The following is a 23,415-nucleotide window of genomic DNA, read 5'->3' as shown; positions in this document are numbered from 1 at the left end:
TGGCTATCGTTTGGAGCGTCGAACGATTTCAGGTGTATTTGTATGGCCGCCAGTTTGATATTTTAACAGACTGTAAGGCGTTGGTCTATTTATTCACTGAAAGATCGCGGCCATGCGCAAGAATAGAACGGTGGGTTCTTCGGCTCCAAGCATTTGATTATCAAGTGTGTCATATTCCAGGTGAAAGGAATTTGGCCGATGTTCTTTCTCGATTGAATACTATAGCGCCAGTGCCATTTGATCCGAGAGAGGAATTGTTTGTTAAACAAGTTGTCTTATCATCGGCTACATCGGTTGCTTTACGTTGGGAAGAAATCGTTACAGCATCCCTGGAGGACACAGAGATTCAAGAAGTTCTTGATATCATCGATAAAGGGAATATAGAGGAATTGCCGCTTTCTTTCAGGGTGATAGCAAGTGAACTTTGTCGATTCGGGGATGTTCTACTACGGACCGACCGAATTGTCATTCCTAATTCGTTGCGAGATAGAGTAGTAAGGATCGCTCATGAAGGACATTTGGGAATGCGAACAATGAAGTCCCATTTACGAGGTGCTGTGTGGTGGCCAAAGATGGATACGGTTATAGAAGCTTTTGTGAAGAAGTGTCGAGGATGTCTCCTAGTTTCAACTCCAGACCCTCCACAACCTATGGTAAGGAAGGAGATGCCGTATGGGCCGTGGGAGGATATAGCGATTGATTTTCTTGGGCCTCTTCCAAACGGTGAAACTTTACTTGTCGTCGTAGATTATTACAGCCGGTATGTCGAAATTTGCGAAACGCATAAAATCACTGCAAAACTCACAATCGAGGAACTTGGGAGGATTTTCTGTCGCTATGGTGTACCGATCACTATCCGAGCTGATAACGGTCCACAGTTCAGCGCTGGCTGCGAGGAGTTCAAAACCTTCTGCGATGAGTTTGGTATCCGGGCAGTCAATACTATTCCCTATTGGCCTCAACAAAACGGAGAGGTTGAAAGACAAAACCGTTCAATTCTGAAGCGACTAAAAATTGCGCAGGAACTAGGTCAAGACTGGAGGCATGTATTGTGTCAATATATTCTGTCCTACCACGCAACACCTCATCCTACTACCGGAAGATCCCCATCGGAATTGATGTTTGGTCGCAGAATTCGAACAAAGCTTCCTCAACTTCCGCACAACTTCAATATGGACGAAGACGTTCGAGACCACGATAAATTGCAAAAAGAAAAGGGGAGAATGGCAGCTGACTCGAAGCGTCGGGCGCGTGATAGTGTAATTGAAATCGGGGACCGAGTTTTGGTAAAACGGATGCGCAAAGAGAATAAGCTAAGCTCAACATTTGCACCAGAAGAGTACATCGTTGTTCGGAAGAGCGGGGCTGATACAACAGTGCGTTCAGCACAAGACGGGAAAGAGTATAGGCGGAATATAGCGGACCTCAAACGGATTGAGCCAGAAGAACAACAACAGCCAGCTGAGGGAGACAACGAGAAGGCAGATTCGTTAGCTCGCGATGAAGGGGAGTCACATCGTCATATTGATCCAGTTCCTTTGGAAGAACGGCCGTCTGGTTCGAAACGGAAGCGAAAGGAGCCTGTGAAGTTTTTGGACTATATACCACATTGAAGTTATTCAAATAAAACCAAGGGGGGATTGTAGAGTCTGACAACACCAGCCCTGTAAGTTGGTGTCATTCCCCTCAGCGGATTGTCTGAGCTTTTGACAGGAGTGGAGTGAGAGCGAAGGGGTAAAAGGGGGATGAAGAGGAAGGGACGGGGAAACGGGAGGATGGAATAGAACTGCGTCGCGGTCGCATCGCGGATATTACTGAGGAGTGGAAAAGTAATAAATATCGAGTGTTATATCGGAAACTATATCGGTGTTCTTTATTGCCAAAGTATCCTGAAGCGTCCCTCACAGTCTTATGATGTATTTTTCAAAAATGGGTGACACTTGATCCCCCTTCGAGCACATGGTTTATTTAAAGGGGAAATAATTTCAGAGTCTTCCTATTCATTTTCTTTTCGATTTTTCTTGTATTTTCGATGAATATGGAGTGTTTGAAATTGTAAGTTTTCCTTTAATTTTAAGGATATGCCGTATTTTCAAAATGAGGAGACTTGATCCCCCTTTTCTTGGTTCGTACTAAAGTTATAATTATCTGACACATTTTATCGTTGAATAGACTTGAATTCCAAGTAAATAGAGGCTTCCGAATAGAATTTTATTTTTCACATGTATAATGTGTGTGTAATCCTCGAGGGATCAAGTCTCCCCATGTCACTGTTGTGTATACTAAGCCGAATTAATTAAAATATGTTAACAACAGCCTTATTTGGATAAATAAGTTTGGAAGTATTTTATTTAAACTATGTGCTGTGAAATTTTGACATAATTTGGTTCAATTTTCACAAAGTTATTGAGATTTTTCGGAATCGCCTAAAAGATTTCTGAAGGTCTGAAAACAAACCATCAGTCGTTAAAAAATAATGCCATGTACAATCGAAATCACTTGTAGCCAAAACATAGTCGTTTGTCTAGGAGTAGGTTTGGAAAAATTGTGCTGGAAGAAAAATGTTTTTGATTCCGAGCAAATATGGGGGGAACAAGTCTCCCCAGGGATCAAGTCTCCTCAGTCTCCCCTACTGCCTATGATCGCATAACTGTCACATATGAATAGGAAACCCAGCAAATATGGGACTGATGAGCGATCATAGGCAGTATACATATGGGACTATTTTGCGATCATAGGCAGTGTTGTTGTCGTCTTTTTATCGGTGTTTTTGGCGTCACTTTACTGATGGGCCAAGGTTTGGGTACATAGTGGAAAAAATGTCCTCAATATTCGGCCCACATTCAATTTGTAAAATAGTTATTATTCGTTGAAAACAAATACACATGTTCAAAATAGCATCTTTGACCGTCGCATCAAATGTTCAGTTATTGAAAAGTCAATTCAAAATGTCCCAGAATCAAGCCATTTATGATCATATGTATAGACTACCCACTAAGCCGAAGAATCATGGCGTCTACGAAAGCTAAACAAAGTGACATTTTCATTCAATTTTAATGCTCCAAAGTGCTAAAATTGGAACGAAATGTTACAGTTGTTTGGCGCATTGCTTTTCCGATATCCAGTTATGCGTGTTTGTTTGAGTTTTTGGTTTACGTTGAGATAGGCCGAACGAGGGAACTATGCCAACGAAGCATCCCGATACCCTATCCCGATACCTCATATCTCAGAAACCAGTAAACCGAATTTAATGAACTTGTGAACGTTTATCAACAATAGGAACATTGATGCTTCTCATGTCGTTGAAACATAGGTACTTTTTGAACGTTGAAAAAAGTTATCATGGATTGAAACTTTTTGGATCTTTCTTGAAAAAATGTAAATTTTTTACATCAATGTCATAGAATTTTAGTGTTGATATCCAAAGATTTTCTGCTTCTGTTCTCAAGATATCTCTGATTAGATGTATTAGAGCCTATTTGGATTGAAAGAATAACACATTTAGTATTTTTTGTATGATATTGTAAATTTGACTTATTTTCCTCTAATATGGGTGAAAATATCAAACCGGCATAACTTTATTCATCGTGAGAAAATATTAAATTTTATAGCAGTGGTTCCCAACCTTTTTGAGGTGGCGACCCCCTTTAAGAATTGTCAAAACATCTGGGGCCCAATGAAAATTTTTAGAAAAAAAAAATGAATTAAATAAACGAAATCGAGTTTCTTTTTTTTTTGGGGACAGAGACGTATCCATAAATTTACTGTGGGAGGGATTTTCGACGATCAATGGTACGTTTTTTCTATTCGACACTTACATTTCGTATACAATGATATCAAGTACATTAAATTTGAGTCGTAGCTGAAAATAGCGGCGCAGCCGAAATTTTTTTTTCTCTGGAGCCGTTTTATACTAAAAATTTGTTCCTCGAATTATGGCCTTTGGGGGTGGCGGTATACAAAATAAAAAATTGGTATAATTTGAACAAAATAGAATAAAAATTTAACATTTTTTTAGTAACATCGCGGCCCCCCTGGACTGGCTTCACGGACCCCCGGGGGGCCGCGGACCACCGGTTGGGAACCCGTGTTTTATAGCGTCGTATCAAGTATCAATATATTGTTGATAAACGTTAAAAATTTCATTCAATTCAAATTTCACTGGTTTCCGAGATATGACAGTTCAAAAATTGGTTGTCTAAAAAATAGTGTTTTACCAGAACGATTCTAACTTCGCGAAAGATTAAACAATCAAGCTCAAATTTGTACCAATCATGCACATACAGGGGATACTCAAAATAATTGGGACATGAAAAATTTTCACTTTTCAAAAAATGTTCAACTAGCTGTAACATTTCGAAGAGAGCATCAAATATTCTCAAATTTTCACTGTAAGTTCATCAACTAGTTGTGCATCATTATTATTTATTATTAATATTTATTAAAGACACTTTACCACTTATGTGGCATTCGTGTCACAGTTGTGCATCGGTGATCCAATTTTGAAAAAGATCGGGCTATTCTAAACGAAGTTAGCAAGTTTCTAGAAAAAGGTAAAATTATCCGATAGCCAACTTTGAGCTGTTATATCTCCGGATTCAATGGACCGAATGCAATGAAATTTTTATCGTTTATGACTAATATAAAGAGCTATCAAAAACTTTTGACTAAATTTAAAATTCTTTACACGAAAGAAAATTATAACAATTTGATTATTTTTCTAATATAACATCAATTTATCCTAAATTTCATCATCGTTTCAAAATTCGACATAGTAATTATGGTTCATTTATATTCCCTCTAATTGACATTAATGTATTTATGTTTCAAAGGAAAGCAACCAAATGGCTGGCATTAAATTGAAAAAGTTATGGGATGCATATGAAAAATAGATACATTTACTAAAAAACATAGAATAAATTAAATCGCTATAACTTTTTTTCTTATTAATAATTTGAAGTTAGCTCAAATGTTTTTCAAAGCTCATTATATTAGTCATAAACGATCAAAATTTCATTGCATTCGGTTCATTGAATCCGAAGATATAACAGCTCAAAGTTGGCTATCGGATAATTTTACCTTTTTCTAGAATTTTTCTAACTTCGTGTAGAACAGCCCGATCTTTTTTTTAAATTGGACCACTGATACACAACTAGTTGATGAACTTACAGTAAAAATTTGAGAAAATTTGATGCTCTTTTCGAAAAGTTACAGCTAGCTGAACATTTTTTGAAAAGTGAAAATTTTACCTGTCCCAGTTATTTTGAGTATCCCCTGTATACATAATAAGTGAACAAACAGTCCAAATTTGAGAATTTTTGATGCACTCTATGAAAAGTTACAGCATGTTGAACATTTTTGTGAGAGAAAAAAAGTTGCCTATCCCAAACATTTTGGCCATCCCCTGTACTTCTGACGATATTTCGCGATTTCATATGATCATCATTACAATGTCCCAAACAATCGAACACCAAGTCAGATTGTCCCATAATGAAAAGTAATCGCAAGTCAGTCCCATTACGAACTTGTGTACTCAGCTGTACAAAACCGATCACTATTAGGTATACCTAGTTTTATATTTTTCGCAGTTAGGTTTTCACGTTTGAAACATTTTGTGAAAGTTTCACGATGATCGCAGAAGTTTTCAAATAATGACAATTTTTTGAAGTTTCACATAGAAATCGAATTTGAAAACTTCAGAATCCATTTTCTCAATGCCGATTTTTTACAGATGGGACTGACATGCGATTCACGGCAGTTAACTTAACCCGAATTTGCGTCAAATAAGGTCTCCGCTGGGTGAAAATAACTTACAACTGGATATTTTTTTTTCGCAGCGATCGAACGAGAACTACCTACTAGCCACTGTTTGACGCAAATTTGAGTAATTCCACGGAAGACCGGGATTATTTCAAAACAACTTGAATTTGGGTTGATTTGTAGTTCCGTGTAGATAATTCACAATAGGAAGCAATCAGTGAAGTACTAGATTGAAAGTAGTGAGCTGGATTTTTGTATGGTGAGATGATCAGTTCTCCGTTTTTGCAATGAAATGGTGCAAACAGCGTGGGTTATATGATTCCTTGCCTAATTTGATGCTGTTTGAGCAAAAGTTTGGGTAACTGTGTTGTTGAAGTTGCAAGAAATAAATAATACAACAACGCAGTTACCCAAACTTTTGCTCAAACAGCATCAAATTAGACAAGAAATCATATAACCCAAGCTGTTTGCACCATTTTATTGCAGAAACGGAGATCTGATCATCTCACCATACAAAAATCCAGCTCACTACTTTCAATCTAGTACTTCACTGATTGCTTCCTATTCTTAAAAGTTAAAATGATGGGAGAGCACAGTGGTAACAGATACAGAACTTCGGCATAAATAATCACTAATTGATAATAGAAAAATGTTGTGCTACATTTACTGTTTCGCAAAAAATATATCCATGTAAGAATTAACTACGATGTGTAAACATTGTATATGAATAGAGATTTGTATTATTATTTTCTACTGGTTTTGATTCGGCCGTATATTTTTAAGACTTTTCTCCTTTTAGTATAATAGATATAATATGATAAGTAGCTATGTAGTAGAATAGATTATTTCAAGCTATTTAACATGCATTCGCTTCCTAATTCCAAGTCCTTGAAGTTACGGGCTTCCATAACCTATCACGCGTCAAAAGCCTAAATTTTAATGCTAAAAATAATAGTTCAACTTCTATATGACAAGAATTATGTATACATATGTAGAAAAATATATGTTAACAAATTTCATCTTATATTCTAGTAAAAAGTTTCTGGAATAAGCAGTTTGATTCAGTTTCGTAAGGCAAACTTGATCGTTTGTTCGTCTCTGTAGTATAGTAAGCATCATCACTGGGCGACTAGCTCGGTCCGGTATAGATCCGCATCGATTACCACGTTGATAGCAAATATCTCGAAAAATCCTAATCCATAGGTATGAAGATCGACGAACGGCACATTGTATCGATCAGCCAGTCGGGGTAGAGTAAAATGTTTCATACAATACGACACAGCCAGGCCGATGCCCCAGAAATTTTCGTTGCAAAATGAGATCCACAATAGTACGGTCAAATTTACGAGGGCAACCACCGTTGTTACATATTGGCTTTTGTGTCGTTGGCTTAGCTCTGAATAAAGGCACCCGACCAGGAATGGTAGCGACGTACTGATCAATAGGTAACTATAAGGGGTCAGATGCGATCCGTCTCCCACTTGGTACTTGAGGTACAATTGTGTGTTCAGCAGCGGCAGTGGAAGAACCATGGCCAACAGCACGGACAGGTCGTAGATCTTCCGTAGGTTTTTGTGGGGATCTGGATGGCTGTGACGGAATATTCCCAGCAAACTGTGACCTAATAGGAAGACCAACAACATCAGCATGAGGGGGATCGCGTCACTACTGGTAGTGGAATGACTAGGATCGTGGCAGATGGGCAGATGTTTTAGAGACCACCCGGTGACCCCTGCCAGGATAAGGTGTGCCAAGCAGGTTGGGATCGACGGTTGCGTAAAAGTCATGGTGGCGCGGAAGTTGTTGTGATATTTTACGGAAGATATTTACGGGTTCGTAGAAAACCAGGCAAACGGCTATTTTAGGTGATGGGTGCGCTAAAAGAAGACAACAATTAATATTTCAGTCAATATTTGCTCAAACAGTAGGTAATTTGGTAAATTGAGTAATATGATTTTTCATTAGTTTTACATCACACAGGAACTTATCATACTTCTCCTTTTTGCGTGACGTCCCAAATGGGAAAAACCTGCTTCTCAGCTTAGTGTTCTATGAGAGTGTCCTCTACCAATGACGATTTTGCATGTGTATATCGTGTGGCAGGCACGATAATTCTCTTATGTCCAAGGAAGTCAAGGAAATTTTCATTACGAGAAGTTCCTGGACCCACCGTGAACCGAACTCGACACCATCAGCATGGTCATGCTGAATTCGCACGCTTTTACAGCCTCGGGTATATGGGTCCTAAATTATCATATACAGGGTGTTAGGTTTCTGAGTGCAAACTTTTTAAAGGGTGATAGAGGACCATAAATGGTAAAAAATGGTCTACGCATATGGTCAAATCTCAACCGTTACGCAGTTATTGAACTCCTCATGTTTCTTACTCTTATTACCTTAACTGGCTGTAACTTTGAAATGGTCAAACATATCGCAGTTTTTACCCTTATTCGAAAGATTATTGAATTTTCTACCAAATGGCATCTTCGAACCGATTGGTTTAGTTAAATAACTAAGTTTTCTAGAGCAAAATAGCTAAAAATAATGTGTTTTAATTGGTTTTTGTCAATTATCTTTGAAAAATGCGTAATAATTTAAAATTATTTCTTTGGCAAAGTTGTGGCCCCTGTTCCATTCTACAATTCGTTCTTTGACATAAAACTTCTATTTCTTATCGTTTTCTTGCAATTTCGATTTAAACGTCGCATTTCAGATCATTAATTTGCAATTGTTTCGTGGAGCGGACCTGGTGTGGTGGTTAGAGCACTTGACTATCACGCCGAGGACCTGGGATCGAATCCCACTCCCGACATACTCACAAAATGTGAGTTCTTCCTTCGGAAGGGAAGTAAAACGTGGGTCCCGAGATGAACTAGCCTAGGGTTAAAAATCTCGTTAATACAGACAAAAAAAAATTGCGATCGTCATGGTAAGCACCTTTTGCGCACTGTGCCGCACATTTAAATCAAAATTGCAAGAAAACGATAAGTGTTAGAAGTTTGACGTTAAAGAACGAATTGTAGAGTGAAACAGGGGCCACAACTTTGTCAACGAAAGAATTTTAATTTATTACGCATTTTGTCAAAGATAATTGACATAAACAAATTTAAACACACTATTTTTAGCTATTTTGTTCTAGAAAATTTAGCTATTTAACTAAACCAATCGATTCAACGATGCCATTTGAGAGAAATTTCAATAATCTTTCGAATAAGGGTAAAAAAGAAGGGTAAAAAGAAGGGCCCATATAGCCGAGGCGGTAAACGCACGGGTATTCAGCATGACCATGCTGAGGGTGACGGGTTCGATTCCCGGTCGGTCCAGGATCTTTTCGTAAAGGAAATTTCCTTGACTTCCTTGGGCATAGAGTATCTTCGTGCCTGCCACACGATATACACATGCAAAATGGTCATTGGCAGAGGAAGCTCTCAGTTAATAACTGTGGAAGTGCTCATAGAACACTAAGCTGAGAAGCAGGCTTTGTCCCAGTGAGGACGTTACGCCAAGAAGAGAGAGAAAGGGTAAAAAAAAACTGCTATAAGTTTGACCATTTTAGAGTTATAGCCAGTTAAGGCAATAAGAGTCAAAAACTTGGGGAGTTCAATAACTACCTAACGGTTGAGCATATGCGTAGAACATTTTTTTTTTTCATCATGTATGGTCCTCTATCACCCTTTAAAAAGTTTGCACTCATGAAGCTAACACCCTGTATAACATGAACTTGGTTGAAGTTACTGCATCCTGCTCGTACTCATTTGTTGACGCATAGGTAAGAGCAAGATGCAGCAACTTCGATCATGTTCAACCTACTTCGTTAAACAGGACAATTATTATAAGAGTTCATAGGATGTGAACTCTTTATAATAATAGTATGAACTGAAGCAATAACAACTGTAACGTCATGGTGTACCTACAATGCAGGTCAACGCTGGTAATGACCACAGAATTGGGTTGTTTAGTGAATAAAATATTGCTTTTTTCTTTATCCTAATCGATAGAGCTCATTTTTTTTCTGAGTATAACGTGATTTTATTGGATTCCAAGAGCTTTGTTTTGATGGTTAAAATAACAATGGTTAAAATTAAAACTGTAATGGAGCGGACCTGGTGTGATGGTTAGAACACTTGACTATAACGCCGAGGACCTGGGATCGAATCCCACCCCCGACAAACTCACAAGGGGGCATCCATAAAGTACGTCACGCTCATAGGGGGGAGGGGGGGTTACCGAAAGTGTGACAACCAATGTATTAGGTATACGAAAAACCCGTACGAAGGGGGGAGGGGGGTCTAAAATTCCCAAATTTTGCGTGACGTACTAAATGGATGCCCCCCAAAATGAGAGTTCTTCCTTCGGAAGGGAAGTAAAGCGTGGGTTCCGAGATGAACTAGCCTGGGGCTAAAAATCTCGTTAATACAGATAAAAAAAAAACAGTTTTAATTTTTATAGATAGAATGACAGTTCAATCCATAAAATGACAGTTCAACCCAAACAAAAAAAAATCCCATACTAACTTTAAATGCATTTTAAAAATAGTTCCCGCACTCTAAAAATTATGAAATTTTGGATTTCGATTAATGATTGGGTGAAGAATCCGATTATAGAATAATCCGGATACCCCTAAAGAACCCAATTATACCTCAACTTTAATGTTTCGTAGATCTTGTCAGTATGTTAATGTGTATTAGACCTGTTCACTTTTTTTGACCTACCCGTGTCACATCAAATTATCAATCCACATGCAAAAACAAGGCTTCAGTCCAAAATTGAGCCAAATTGATAAAGGTTTAGAGGTGTATCAAATCGATTTTGTGTTTTTTCGAGCATTTTCACGAAAATGTACTTCAATATCCAGAAAATTGCACCAGGAAGGTACCGAAAATACCGTTAAAATATAGTTAGAACAATACTCTACAACTTTGCCGAAGACATTACGGTGTTTAAATTGCGTATTTCAAAGTTATTCAACAATTTTCGTTAAAAAATCACCAAAAAATACAATATTTTTACGATTTTTCATGTAAAAGTCATGTAATTTTACATTGTTTTAGGTGACTAATTTTATTAGCTATTGCTCCTATGTGTTACGAACATTTCGTCCATACATCATTTTAGTGTAGAAATTCGTTTTCATTGACTAATTATCAAAAGTTCGTCACGTTGATACTAAAAATTGTACAGAGTTGCCAGCATAAAATAAAACAAAGTTACCCATGATTTAAACGTCATTACACTTCTTTGTCTCATCTGCATCAGTTTAAATTTGGTGCAGTTGGTTGAGCATGCGATTGTGGATTCGAAGATTCAAGGTTCGAGTCCTGGAATAGAATTTTTTTGCGTCTCGATCCTGCTATAAGTTGATGAAACTACGCACTGCATTTCATTGCAATTTGGCATCATAGCATTATTTCGGAACCGTAGAGTGCATAGTAAGAATGAAGTTTCCCTTCATCGTGTAGTTGTGCTGATTTGTGGGTAGATGGATAAGAAGTAAGCTCCACCCACAGTTGTCTGTAAAATGTTGCATCCAGAAGCAGTTTCATCATCGTATTGAATTGTTTTAGCTAAATTGATCATTATCAAACAGATGCTCAATATTTCGCCCAGCTGATATCGTCGACACGATTTATTGTCAACAAGTATAAACTAAGTATCTAGCTAGTCCTGGAATGGGCTTAATTGGCAGGTCCCGATCATTATTCTTTGGGAGATTGCGTGTGGTGTAAGTCATGACAAATTCATCATCCTAACTGCTACAAAGAAAGAAAAAAAAAGTTTATCATGTATTTGAGCTTGAACCTGGGACCTTCTGATCCGCAAGCTTGAGCCTTACCATCCGCACTATTTCTGATACTTAGATCAAAAGACATTAGATTACGATGGCATGACGTCTTAATCATGGGTAACTTTGTTTTAATTCGTGCTGGTAACTCTGTGCGATTTTTAGTTTCAACGTGACATACTTTTGATAATTAGTCAAGGAAAACGAATTCCTACACAAAAACGATGTATGGACGAAATGTTCGTTATACAAAGGAGTAATCGCTAATAAAATTAGTCACCTAAAACAATGTTAAATTACATGACTTTTATATGTAAAATCGTAAAAATATCGTGTTTTTTCGTGATTTTTTAACGAAAATTGTTGAATAACTTCGAAATACGCAATTTAAACACCGTAGTGTCTTCGGCAAAGTTGTAGAGTATTGTTCTAACTATATCTTAACGGTATCTCCGGCATCTTTTCGGAGCAATTTTGTGAATTTCTGAGTAAATTTCTGTGAAAACGGCTAAAAAAACACAAAATCGATTTGATACACCTTTAAATCTTCATCAATTTGGCTCAATTTTGGACTGAAGGCTTGGTTTTACATGTGGATTGATAATTTGATGTGTCACGGAGAATCGGAGAAAAAAAGTTTCAAAGTGAACAGGTCTAATGTGTATTATAATAGAATCGTATATAAACATATAATATATTATAACAAACATGTCTAATGGTCCTATCTGCAGAAGAGAGGCTCTCTTCGGTTTCCCTCTCTTTCATTAATATCTCAGCTGTTTATTTGTATTATGATTGTCTCATTGCATTGAACGATGCTCAAAACAATCGTCTTTTGATTTGTACTGTAAAAATAGTTGAAAAATGTACCATTACATTGCAATAATTGAAAAAGAAAGTGATTAAAGAGAGCCTCTCAAATGCAGATAGGACCTATTGAAATGTTTGGCCAATTATATGATCATTATATTAGACCTCAATTGGATTGTTTAGTGAATAAAATATTGCTATTTTCTATAGCCTAATCGAAAGAGCTTATTTTTCTTAGTATAACGTAATCTTATTGGATTTCAATACCTTTGTTTTGATGGTTAAATAAACAAAACAGTTTTAATTTTCGTGCATAGAATGACAGTTCAATCGATAAAGTGACAGTTCTACCCAAACAAAAAATTTTCCCCATCCAAACTTTAAATGCATTTTAAAAAGAGTTCCCGGGCTCCAAAAATTGTGAAATTTTGGATTTCGACTAATTTTTGGGCGGAGAATCCGATTATGAATTAATCCGGATACCCCTAAAGAACCCAATTTGGGTTGTACACCTGGCCTCCTTCCTCCCTCTCAATCTTAAGCGGACGTGCCTTTACGATTGAAACAAAAACAAAAATATGTATATTTTGCTGATTTTGACAACTTGAATACAAAATAATGAAATTGATAGCCAATGCAAATACGTTAATTTCACAGTCAAAGTTTCAAAACCTTTGTTACCTAACATCACATAAAAATTAACCGCAAAATTATAAAAAGAGACGCTCTCACCACGTTCTACCCTATAGTGGGTTACAAACTCTGTCGGTGGGTATATCAAACCACCTGTTGTTTTCGATTTATCAAGGTTCAAAATTTACGTCTATCGACGGCTGTAGTAAAGCTATTTACTAAAATATTCAAAGATTAGCATAATATTGGTACTTACCGGAAACTATTCGTTCAGCTAATTCCAAGTGATCCAAGATTCTCTCGTTCCTTGGCAAATGAAGGCGAAGTGGAATGTTCCAATTACCTATCATATCACATAATAGCGAAGATGTGCTACATTGCGCAAACAGAACCAGCAGCTCGCATTCTTCGCCATAGTCCTCACTAAAATTTCACATACCGAAACATATTTGATTATGAACGATTATATTTGTTCTATGAAACACAGAAGTACAATTACCATTAATTATGCTGCATCCTGGACAAATTTACGAGTTATTCGCAACTGTTGCGCATTTCTTGCCGATAAACAAAACAAAAACACTCCGCCAGCGGCGCACGAGCGAAGAGAGCTTTTTTGACAGTTGTTGCACCCACCTTCGCAGCTCAGCTGACAGACGTTTTCGCCGCGGAGAGCAAGAATCCGTTATCATCGTCGTCACGAAACTTGAGCGAAACCAGAAGTCAATACGGCAACGGTTTGTAGAAGAGCGGTGCTGATATTTTGGGGAATTATAGAACAAAAATAAGTGAAAGGTAAAAAATTAGTGCTTCAAATTGATTTATGATTGGTAAAGTAAGTACCATTTTGTTTAGTGTCAATGGTTTTGGTGTTTTGGGCTCAATTTATTGTTTTGCATTTTTACCTGTTTTGGGGGAAAATATGCATGTTGGGCGAATAAACGATAACGGCGAAAAGCTCACTAGTGGCGGTGCTGCCACAGACAACAGACAAGAAATATGGTTATATACCGAAATTTTGATTCGTTTAGTTTCAATTCAACAAATTAATGTTTTTAATTTTACCGTGGACCCGACGGCTTAATGGTGCTTAAAACACAGAGAATAGACGTCCAAGCATTGCAACGGTTGTTTTGAAATAACTGGGAATGTGGCCATTACGCTGCGCTGTCACATTTCGAATTGCCGTTGTTTTACCTTTTGGCGCTAGTGTTCCCAGGTATGCATCCCAATATAGTTCCACCGAAAAAATGTGATGGATTTACTGAATTGTATTGCGCGCTGGAAGGAACTCTTGAAGTGTTTTCTGTGTAACTATTTGTAGAATAACTGGATAAATTTAAAAATAAATACCTAGACTCCTTGCAACAACTGACATTAAAACGAAGCAAAATTAAGAGTTAAAAATCAGAGGACAGGATTCTTTATTAAATCAATGTAAAGCTTGAGTCATTTAATATCTGAACGCAAGAAACCGGAGCTGCACCCAAAATTTGGGATATTTATTGCACTTTGAAAAAAAAATGGCGTTGAAATTATTCCGACTTGATTTAAATGAAATCTCGAACCTTTCTTTGAATACCACTAAACATATCTTGGACAGTCCGTTGAAAAACTTAGTGGTCATTTTCTTCCACTATATCTTCATCTCCGTTGCATCCCGTACCACTTCTCCATTCTTCTTCAACTTCTGCTTGATAATTGCCCAAAATTTCTCAATCGGAAGGAGCTGAGTGCAATTTGAGAAATTGATGTCCTTTTTCAAGAAATACACCCCGTGGCAATTTGTCAAATTAGGCCAAAATTTTACAGGTCCATTGTGAGCTATAATGAATGGAAGTACTTATACTTGACTTATACAGTTTTTCAGGCACTGCTGCTTGTCATTTTTGGATTCCTCGGTCTTGCTTGCCACGAAAACCTTGGTTTTTTGCCCACAACTGCGAATACTTTGCCAAATCAGCAGGCTTCATGCAAATTCATCGGCAAAAAAAAACTCAAACTTTCTAGAGACATCACCCCGACATGTGGATATAAAGATTTTTTGTCCGGAAAGCTGACCTTAATCCACTTTCACGTTCCTGAAAATGCATCCTTCGTACTTGGTCAGAACCTCGTCATACAACTTCCGGGCACGTGTTTTGGTCACTGGGTTTTACTTTAGTATCCCGTTGGGCTGCTTACTGGCCCGAAAAGATCAGAATCCTTCTCGCAGACGAATGCTACTGACGGTACTTTGACTTGCATTATTTTTTTTTTTTGACGACATCATTATCGGACTGCCCATGGTTTGCCAACATCTTCAAATGCAACTTCCGATCCTTAGTAGAGGAGTTTTTGACTTCAATTCCTAATGCAAATCTGAAGAATTGCTTTGGGTCCTTCTTGGGGTTCTGCGGAGATTGCTGACGAATGTCAAAAGAAAGAAGAACCCCTCTTATATACTAAAATAATTTCAAGTCCATTTCTTGTACTAGGTATATCTGATGATTTTTGCGTTACCCTGGGTGAATCCAATAATGGTTTGAATGCTACTCAAAACTGGCTGTACTAGATTCATTTTAAATTTCTAAAGAAATTCGACTAAAATTGGACAAATTTCTTTTTTTACCTAAGATGTATACTCTACGCATCGATTTCCATTAAAAAAATATTCACGAGTTTCCAAATGAGTTCTTCAAAAATGGGATTATAGGTAGAAACTAAGCCCAGAATATCAATTTTTTCCTTAACCCTTCAGCACGCGCGCTGTTGTAAAAAGTGCAACACTATCAAAAAACCTCGCTCGTCGTATACAGCGCGAGCGTGGTGCAGTTTCGGTTGCTTGATGGCGCGCGTCCTGGAAGGTTAAATGTAAAAAAGAGCATTACAAATGACGGCAGAAATGTCGAAATTTCATTTTTCAGGGTTTGAGAATTTCTTTACGAATTCAGCTGTTAATTAATCGAAAACTTTTATGAATATCTTCAGATATTTTCAAAATTTTTGAAAAAAAAATTCCACTAAGGAATTTATTGCTAGTGCTCTCATAGAATAGAACTTATCTGTTCTATGAACAAATTTTATCTGAGAACAGAACAGATAATTTATCTGAGTTCTGAATTTTTTTTTTATCTAAATGTATCTTCAGAAGCCAGTTTCTTTAGAAATTTTCCAAGCATTTTGACATAAATCTCCATCGAACCTTGCAAAAACCATTTATATATTAAACTATGTGTAATCTAATATATTTCGAATAATTTTAAACCTAGTGGTTTGTATGCAAACCTGTTAATATAACGGAATTTAATTTTCTTAATATTCTTAATCATTGAATAGATTTTCTGATTTGTTGCTAGCAGAGTATAAGAGAAAATATCACAGACAATTATTCAGTATTTTTGCAATAAACTTCTTCCGGAAAATTGGGTTCTTTAGGGGTATACAGATTATTGCATAATCGGAATCTCCGTCCAAAAATTAGTCGAAATCCAAAATTTCATGATGTTTGATGCCCGGGAACTATTTTTAAAATGCATTTAAAGTTTGTATGGGGAAAATTTTTTGTTCGGGGCGAACTGTCACTTTATCGATTGAACTGTCATTCTATCCACGGAAATTAAAACTGTTTTGTTTATTTAACCATCAAAACAAAGGAATTGCACCGCAATAAAATCACCTTATACTCAGAAAAATGAGCTCTTTCGATTAGGCTAAAGAAAATGGCAATATTTAATTCGTTAAACAACCCAATTTGTTAGGAAAATCTCCGAAGAATTTCACCAGAAAATACTCCTATAATTCTGCTTATGGGATTTATAACATAATTACGTCAAAAATGCCGTCCTTTACACCTTCAGAATTTCTGGGATACGGTAAAAAAAAATCTTATAAACTATCCAACAAAGAGTAATTCAGTTTGCCGACTAGATATTTATATTGGAATTTCATTAAGCATTTCTTAAGGAGTTCACATAAATCTATTGGGAAACTGACAGCAATATTTTCAAGTATAGGTGTACGTTACAATACATCCAGAATAAGAAGCAAATTTTAAGCATATGTTACATGTAAATTTCTTTTGATGTTTAAGTCTCCAAAATATTATAAAATAGTCACAGTATCACAATGATACTGTAAACATTTCAGTATAATTTACAGATCCACTTAAAAGTTTGGGTTCTTGGATGTTTTACATGCTTCACAGATATATAAAGAAAAGTTGGGAAAATTTAAAATCAATGCGGGAAAAAGTCGGGAAAAATGCGGGAATTTCAATTTTGATTTTGTGTAGCCACCCTGCAAGCCGCCAGCTTTTTGGCGCGGAAGTCGGGGGGTGTTCAGATGCAATGTTTATCACTCAACAAATTTATGAAAATATTTTTTTTTCGCAATAAATGTTTTAAATGTTTTAAAGTGAGGTTTAATAAATGCAATTTATATTATTTCCAGGATAATTGCAAATGTTTGTTATTCTGAAAATCTATACGTTTGAAATAATGATGTGCTTGAACAAATTTGCTGATTAATTATTTTCTGTAGAATACATCGAAAATCCCCTCGATATTCGACGACTGTTCTGAACAGTTTCACAAACAGTCGGGATAATCCAACTTTGAACTGCATACACAATAGTATCCTGTGAGAATACCTGGAGTTCCTGATAGGATTGTTTCTGAAATTTCTCCTGAGATTCCTCATCCATGGCGCCGTCCACAAATTACTTAACGCACTAGGAAGAGGGGGAGTACGGTTATAAGCGTTATGGCCTATACAAAAATTTGAAAAAAAAAAATTTCATACAAAAACGTTTTGAAGAGTTGAAGGGGAATCAAAAAGTGACGATTTTGACGTTACATGATAAATAGATGCTGCACAATATTCTGTGATTTGTCAAACTATAGACAAAAAGACGTAGCATTTCTACTATGTTTTTCAATTCACAACAGTCAAGGAAATATCTTGGGAAATATATACGCCCAATGCTAAAAAGTTGGGTCTGCCACGGTCTAGCATAGTCTTGGTGGTGGTAGTGAGGAAACATCAAACACGAGCAAAACCGATACGCTACGGAAGACTATCGGCCAACTATCACATTTTCAAATTGACCGTTAAATCGGTGTACGATGGGAATCTTGATGAGAATGACTAGAGTGTTACGTCCAAAGGCGCCAACTTGTGATGTAGTTTACATGTAAATATGCCTAATTAGAGGAGTTGTGTGAAGAATTAGCATTAAGTTAAAATTCACAAATACAAAAAAACTAAAAAAAATAATTAGAGGAACTGCGCCAATAGGACACGTTCGGAGTAGTACTAGAATTGTAGTTCGTAATGAGCTGAATTTTTGTATGATGACAAGATAAATTCTTCTTTTCTACAATGAAATGCAGCAATAACCGTAGGTATTATGATTCCTTGCTTAAGTTGATGCTGTTTGTGCAAAACTGTTGGTTACTGTGTTGTTTAAGTTGCAATAAATCGAAAAACAACACAGTTACCTAAAGTGTTACTCAAACAGCATCAAATTAGGCAAGGAATCACAATTCCCACAATCCCACAATTGCACCATTTCATTGCAGAAACGAAGAACTCACCTTCTCACCATTCAAAAATTCAAATCATTACTACAATTCTAGTACTACACCGATTGTGTCTGTTATCCACTTATCCGCGAGCGGTAATGGCGGCGGCGGGCATATCCAACCGGTTCGGATTTTGACGTTTCGTGGGGGAAAGTCAAAACAGTTTCATTCTCCTCCTCACCCCTTCACCCACCGTTTGGTGGCGCCAACCGATTGCGATCCCCAAGAAACGTCAAAATTCGAATCGGTTATTTGTGCCCGCCGCCGCCATTACCGCTCGCGGATAAGTGGATAGGTGACTTTGAGAAGTCTCGTCCGATGCGTATGGCTACGTCTGTTTGTGCTCAAATGATTCCTTCAGGAATTCATTCAAGTTACAGCTGCGAGGTTAAATTTGATTCTATTTTTTATGTTGCGCAACATTAATCTAATGAAAAGCTCAAGCATGCACTAATCTAAATTGAGTTGCGACATTTCTTAGTAGGTTAAAAATTAATTTTCACACCGCCGGTCACTTCGGATTTCAAGCAAAAACATAATATTTAAAAAAAAAATAGAAAATTGCGCTGAATAAACATCTTTGAACTGTGAGTATGTTTTGTCCACGACTTAATTCGAAATCTTCCATGGTGCAACGGTCCCTTGAGAGCTTTCCGCTTTCTTGCTCTCATTTCAAAACGCGAGAAAAGCTTTCACGTCCTTCTCTCTCTCACACTTTTTCTTTTGTGACGTATGTGTGCGTGTGATACGGCGTGTCGATGGGAGGGAAACAAGAGCGCGCGGCTGAAGGAAAGTGCGATTAGAAGACGTCGCCGTCGTCGTCGTCGAAGCTTCAACGAACGCAGTGTTGTGTTTACTCGCCGGCAAAATAACGAAAAATAACTGTCGGAAAGAGGTGTTTTGCAAGCTGCAGCAACTGGCACGCGGTTTTGTTTGTTGATAGAGAGTTAGTTTATTTTGTTTAATTTACTAATTACTTTAGTCTATGTTTAGTAAACAAAGTGTAGTTCAGTAGGAAGTGAGTACTTATGTTAAAAAGGTTGGCGGCGCGACGAAAAGGATCCGAAATGTAAGTGCTTTTCGATTAGTGTCTGTTGTGTTGACGTATGAATTTAAATGTCCGTTAGAAGCAGTAGACAGACGACGGCTGCCTGTGCCTGTGATAGGAAGGATGGAAGCAAAAGTGTAGCAGCAACGACTGCGGGTTCTTTTTAATGGAGACCGGAGCAAAATGGCTTTCTGTGTTATTTATGTGTAAAGGATTTAGGCACGTGATTTGCAATATACCTATTTTGTAAATCACTCGATGTTCTGGACAAAAATCCTTCTTGATTAGTTTCAGAGCATCATAATCATTGACGTTATATTCTAGATTATTTATAAAACAATAACTTTGCTGAATGTTCCACAAAATATTAATGAGTACTAATCAAATGTTTAATAATTGAACTATTTGAAGCAAAGTTTTGCTCGCTTACTGCCTGCAGGTAAGAAAAAGCAAATTTTGTGAAATTAGCTGTCCAGATTGACATTACTCCTTGTGGGCTATTGGTCATTATAGTGTACACCAGATGTGCTTAAACTGTCCATTCATCATTCGTCCAGATTACCTTGAGAGAATTTTCCCAGGCTTTTAATAAGTTACCCAAGAATGTATTCATTCAAGCAAGACTTCTTCAGGGATTCACTCATTTTGTAATTTGTAATTTACTCGATAACATTACGACACCCTGTTGAACAGATAATATATTTGCTTGTATTACTTTTAGAGAAATTTGAATTCAGGGTCTATACGACCTGGAAAACTGGGAATCCTCAGGAAATTCTACACCGATAAAAAAAAAATATTGGGTCGTTTTACTAAATAGATCTACTAGGTAGATCTACTTCACAGAGTTTACTACATTGTGGGTATGAATAAAAAAAGTTATCGATTATGTAGTGCATCCACCAGGGTGGCCACCCAGTCGGGAATTTCGGGAAAACCGGGAAAAGCTCGGGAATTTGAAATCACCGGAAAAAAGTCGGGAAAACCTCGGGAATTGTTGATAGCCACCGGGAATTTCTAACATAGACACTCAGACAACTTCTCCAGAAGCAAAAGTACGAGATTCTTAGCGATATACAATCAAAAACTGTTGAACTAAATAAGATAATAGGTGAACTGGCGTAAAAACCATTTCTGGACATTAACATCTTGTCTTCGAGTAATGACAATTAAAGTGAATCATAGTGATGTTACCTAACATCACATTTTGAACAATTTCAAAGATATTCTAGAAAACTTTCTGATGGAAAGACTGGTTGAGACAAATATCAATATTTATAGATTCATATGGCACTTCTGAATTTCAGGATGTACATGCTCCAGAATGCATCAAGCATCGTATTAAATTTTATAAAACAAAAAAAAATATAACTTAATTAAAAAAAAGTCCTTTGAGCGAAAAGTCCTTGAGAAATTCGGGTTGGATGCTGATGAAATTTTTGATTAATTTCTTGAATGAATTGCTCCAAGAAATTTTTGATGTAATGTCAGAGGAAATTCTAATAAAAAAATGTGGAAATCTAGATGAGTAACTCTACTGAAAACATTCTTACAATTTCGAAATAATGAGTGAAAAACATTTGGAAGAATATATGAAGGGATTTTTAGTATCTGGTGCAAGCTTGCAACCATTCATTTGCAAAAAATTACATTCATTTGCTGTTATCTCAGTTCAGAAGCGTGCTATCGAAAAACAATGTATGGATGAATTTAACCTTGTAGTTTTATCTGAAAGTTTGCCGAATAACATTGGGGTCGCACACGCATTCCAAAGTCGCGAGCGAGCTGTGAAGGCAACTTTCCACCAGGGATGCCAAATATACAGATTTTTCTGTAATTATGCAGATTTTTTCGTAGCTTATCATACAGAATTCTGTATACCAATATTACAGATTTTTGGAAAAAGATGCAGATTATACAGATTTTTCAAAAACTTACAGAGTTTCATACAGATTTTCCGTAAAATAATACAGATTTCATACAGATTTTCGGAAAAAGTAGTCATACAGATGATACAGATTTTTGGAAGGCCAAAATACAGATTTATATTTGGCAACCCTGCTTTCCACAGCGTGAATGAAATTTATATTCACCGCGTGGAGAGTTGCCTTCACAGCTCGCTCACGACTTTGGTATACGTTTGCGACCCCAATGTTATTCGGCAAACTTTCAGATAAAACTACAAGGTTAAATTCATCCATACATTGTTTTTCGATAGCACGCTTCTGAACTGAGATAATAGCAAATGAATGTAAATCTTTGCAAATGAATGGTCGCAACCTTGATCTGGTGGCATTCCTAAAATCACGCCTAGTGTAGATCATAAAAGTATTTCTAATATTTTTAAAATATTCTGTCGTTTTTCATGAAGTTCTTTGTTATATTTTTTTGTTGAACTGGCAAAAAAAACGTTCGCCGAAAACCGAAGTGAATTATCGGGAAGCTTTAGCATAAATTCCCGGTGAAACTTCTGGTCCAGGAAATTTTTGAGATTTTAGAGCATTCGTAGTTTCTAGTTAAACTTCCAATTTAAATTTTCGCGGGAGTTTCAATGAGTATTCAAAAGCATTTGGAGCAATATAGTTGTATGATTTATGGAAGAATTCCCGAATAATTGATCTGCCTCTAAATTTTGATGAAAATACGTTCTCAAAAACAAGTCTTTCAGGAATCCTGGATTCTTTCAGGATTTACTGGATAAATTACTGACATATCTAAGAATGTGAGACTTTCATATTGCAATCGTTGATGAAATAACTCAATGCTAGACGATTATCAGACAAAATCTAAGATTTCTTTAACCTCTTAAATTTCTCCTAAAATTTACGATTTCAGCCTTAAAAAACCTGCCTGACTTTCCGCAGTAGCCATTTACGCTACCATGAAGTACAGTGACTTCACCATAAAATTTTCCTAAAAATTGTTTCCAAAATTCTTTCATGAATAATCTTTCTAGATATTCCGCCAGAAGTTCATCTAGAATGTTTTTTCTTGGTATTCTGTTTCCCAAAAGTACTTACCATGAATTTTTGGAAGAGACTTTGAATATCACTAAGAAATCCACCTATTATTAGATTCGTACAACAAGTCCTACAATCACAGTGTTTTCTCTAGGAATTTCGACCCCCTATGATTATCCTCTTTATTTTTGTTTTCTTAAATAACTGCATAATTAGTACTAGATGTTATCTATGAATTTAACGAATTTTTAATGAAGATGTCGTAGCTTCAATGCCCATAATTGGATACGAGACAATCAGATCAAACAACACATGACTTAGCTAAATATTTAGTAAATAAATTATAAACTTATTTTCAGGGTCATAAGAACACTATGTTAAATCCAAGGATTTGAAAATATTCAATAATATTTCTCTTAAATGTTTCTTAGTAGGTTACGTTTAATTTTCACTGTAAATCATTATATTTCAGAATCGGGAATTTTTTTAAAAAGCTACCGGGAAAACCGGGAAAAACTCGGGAATTTTATTTGCCGCTCTGAGTGGCCACCCTGATCCACCCAGAACATCGGCTGCAACGATTTTTCCGGATATTTCGTCAGGGTTTCTTTCTGGAATTTCTTTGGAAATACCTCTTGAAACTCCTCCCAGGATTTTTTGCGAGATTTCTTCCGTGTTTTTCCACGCCTTTTGTCTTGGTATTCCTTTTTAGGAATTCACAGGCCATTCTTCCTTGAGAATCTTCCAGGATTCCGGGGTCCCGTTCGATTTCTTCTGGAGTTTTTTTTTACGGGGATCACATATAATTTTTGTAGAGGTTTAGCTCCTTGAGCTCCCTTGGGTTTCTATCTGGATTTA

The 23,415-nt window shown here is 36.7% G+C and overlaps 2 protein-coding genes across 5 annotated transcripts in view; one reads left to right on the top strand and one right to left on the bottom strand.

The window, feature by feature from the left end:
• Positions 1 to 6,399: 6,399 nt before the first annotated feature.
• On the bottom strand, positions 6,400 to 13,607 carry LOC115267424 (uncharacterized). 2 transcript variants are annotated; one of them, XR_009996191.1, is made up of 3 exons: positions 13,485 to 13,607; positions 13,242 to 13,408; positions 6,400 to 7,637 (listed from the first exon to the last, which is right to left on the bottom strand). XR_009996191.1 is itself a non-coding variant. In XM_062845441.1 (2 exons), exon 2 carries the CDS (start codon positions 7,545 to 7,547, stop codon positions 6,879 to 6,881), a length of 669 nt encoding a protein of 222 aa, XP_062701425.1. In that variant the 5' UTR covers positions 7,548 to 7,637; positions 13,242 to 13,438; the 3' UTR covers positions 6,400 to 6,878. The 2 variants fall into 2 exon arrangements, 1 of the variants encoding a protein (XP_062701425.1); XM_062845441.1 differs by lacking the exon at positions 13,485 to 13,607 and having other exon boundaries at positions 13,242 to 13,438.
• Positions 13,608 to 13,686: 79 nt separating this feature from the next.
• Positions 13,687 to 23,415, top strand: part of LOC109415630 (G2/mitotic-specific cyclin-B3) — a 55,664-nt gene continuing 45,935 nt past the window's right edge. Inside the window, exon 1 of one of the 3 annotated variants that reach the window (XM_062845440.1) lies at positions 13,687 to 13,820. The gene's annotated coding sequence lies outside the window, so the exon portion shown is untranslated. Of the gene's footprint in view, positions 13,821 to 19,342; positions 19,619 to 23,415 lie in introns of those variants that run through there. The other 2 variants (XM_029874409.2, XM_019689532.3) reach the window with 2 other exon arrangements.

The sequence above is a fragment of the Aedes albopictus genome, chromosome 1, assembly GCF_035046485.1.
Source record: "Aedes albopictus strain Foshan chromosome 1, AalbF5, whole genome shotgun sequence".
Taxonomy (NCBI): domain Eukaryota; kingdom Metazoa; phylum Arthropoda; class Insecta; order Diptera; family Culicidae; genus Aedes; species Aedes albopictus.
The sequence above is the reverse complement of the archived record's forward strand: the minus strand, read 5'-3'. Positions and strand labels throughout refer to the sequence as shown.

What these genes read in the sequence shown, in the direction of transcription:
- LOC115267424 (XM_062845441.1), bottom strand. Translation starts at nt 7,547, where the DNA reads ATGACTTTTACGCAACCGTCGATCCCAACCTGCTTGGCACACCTTATC.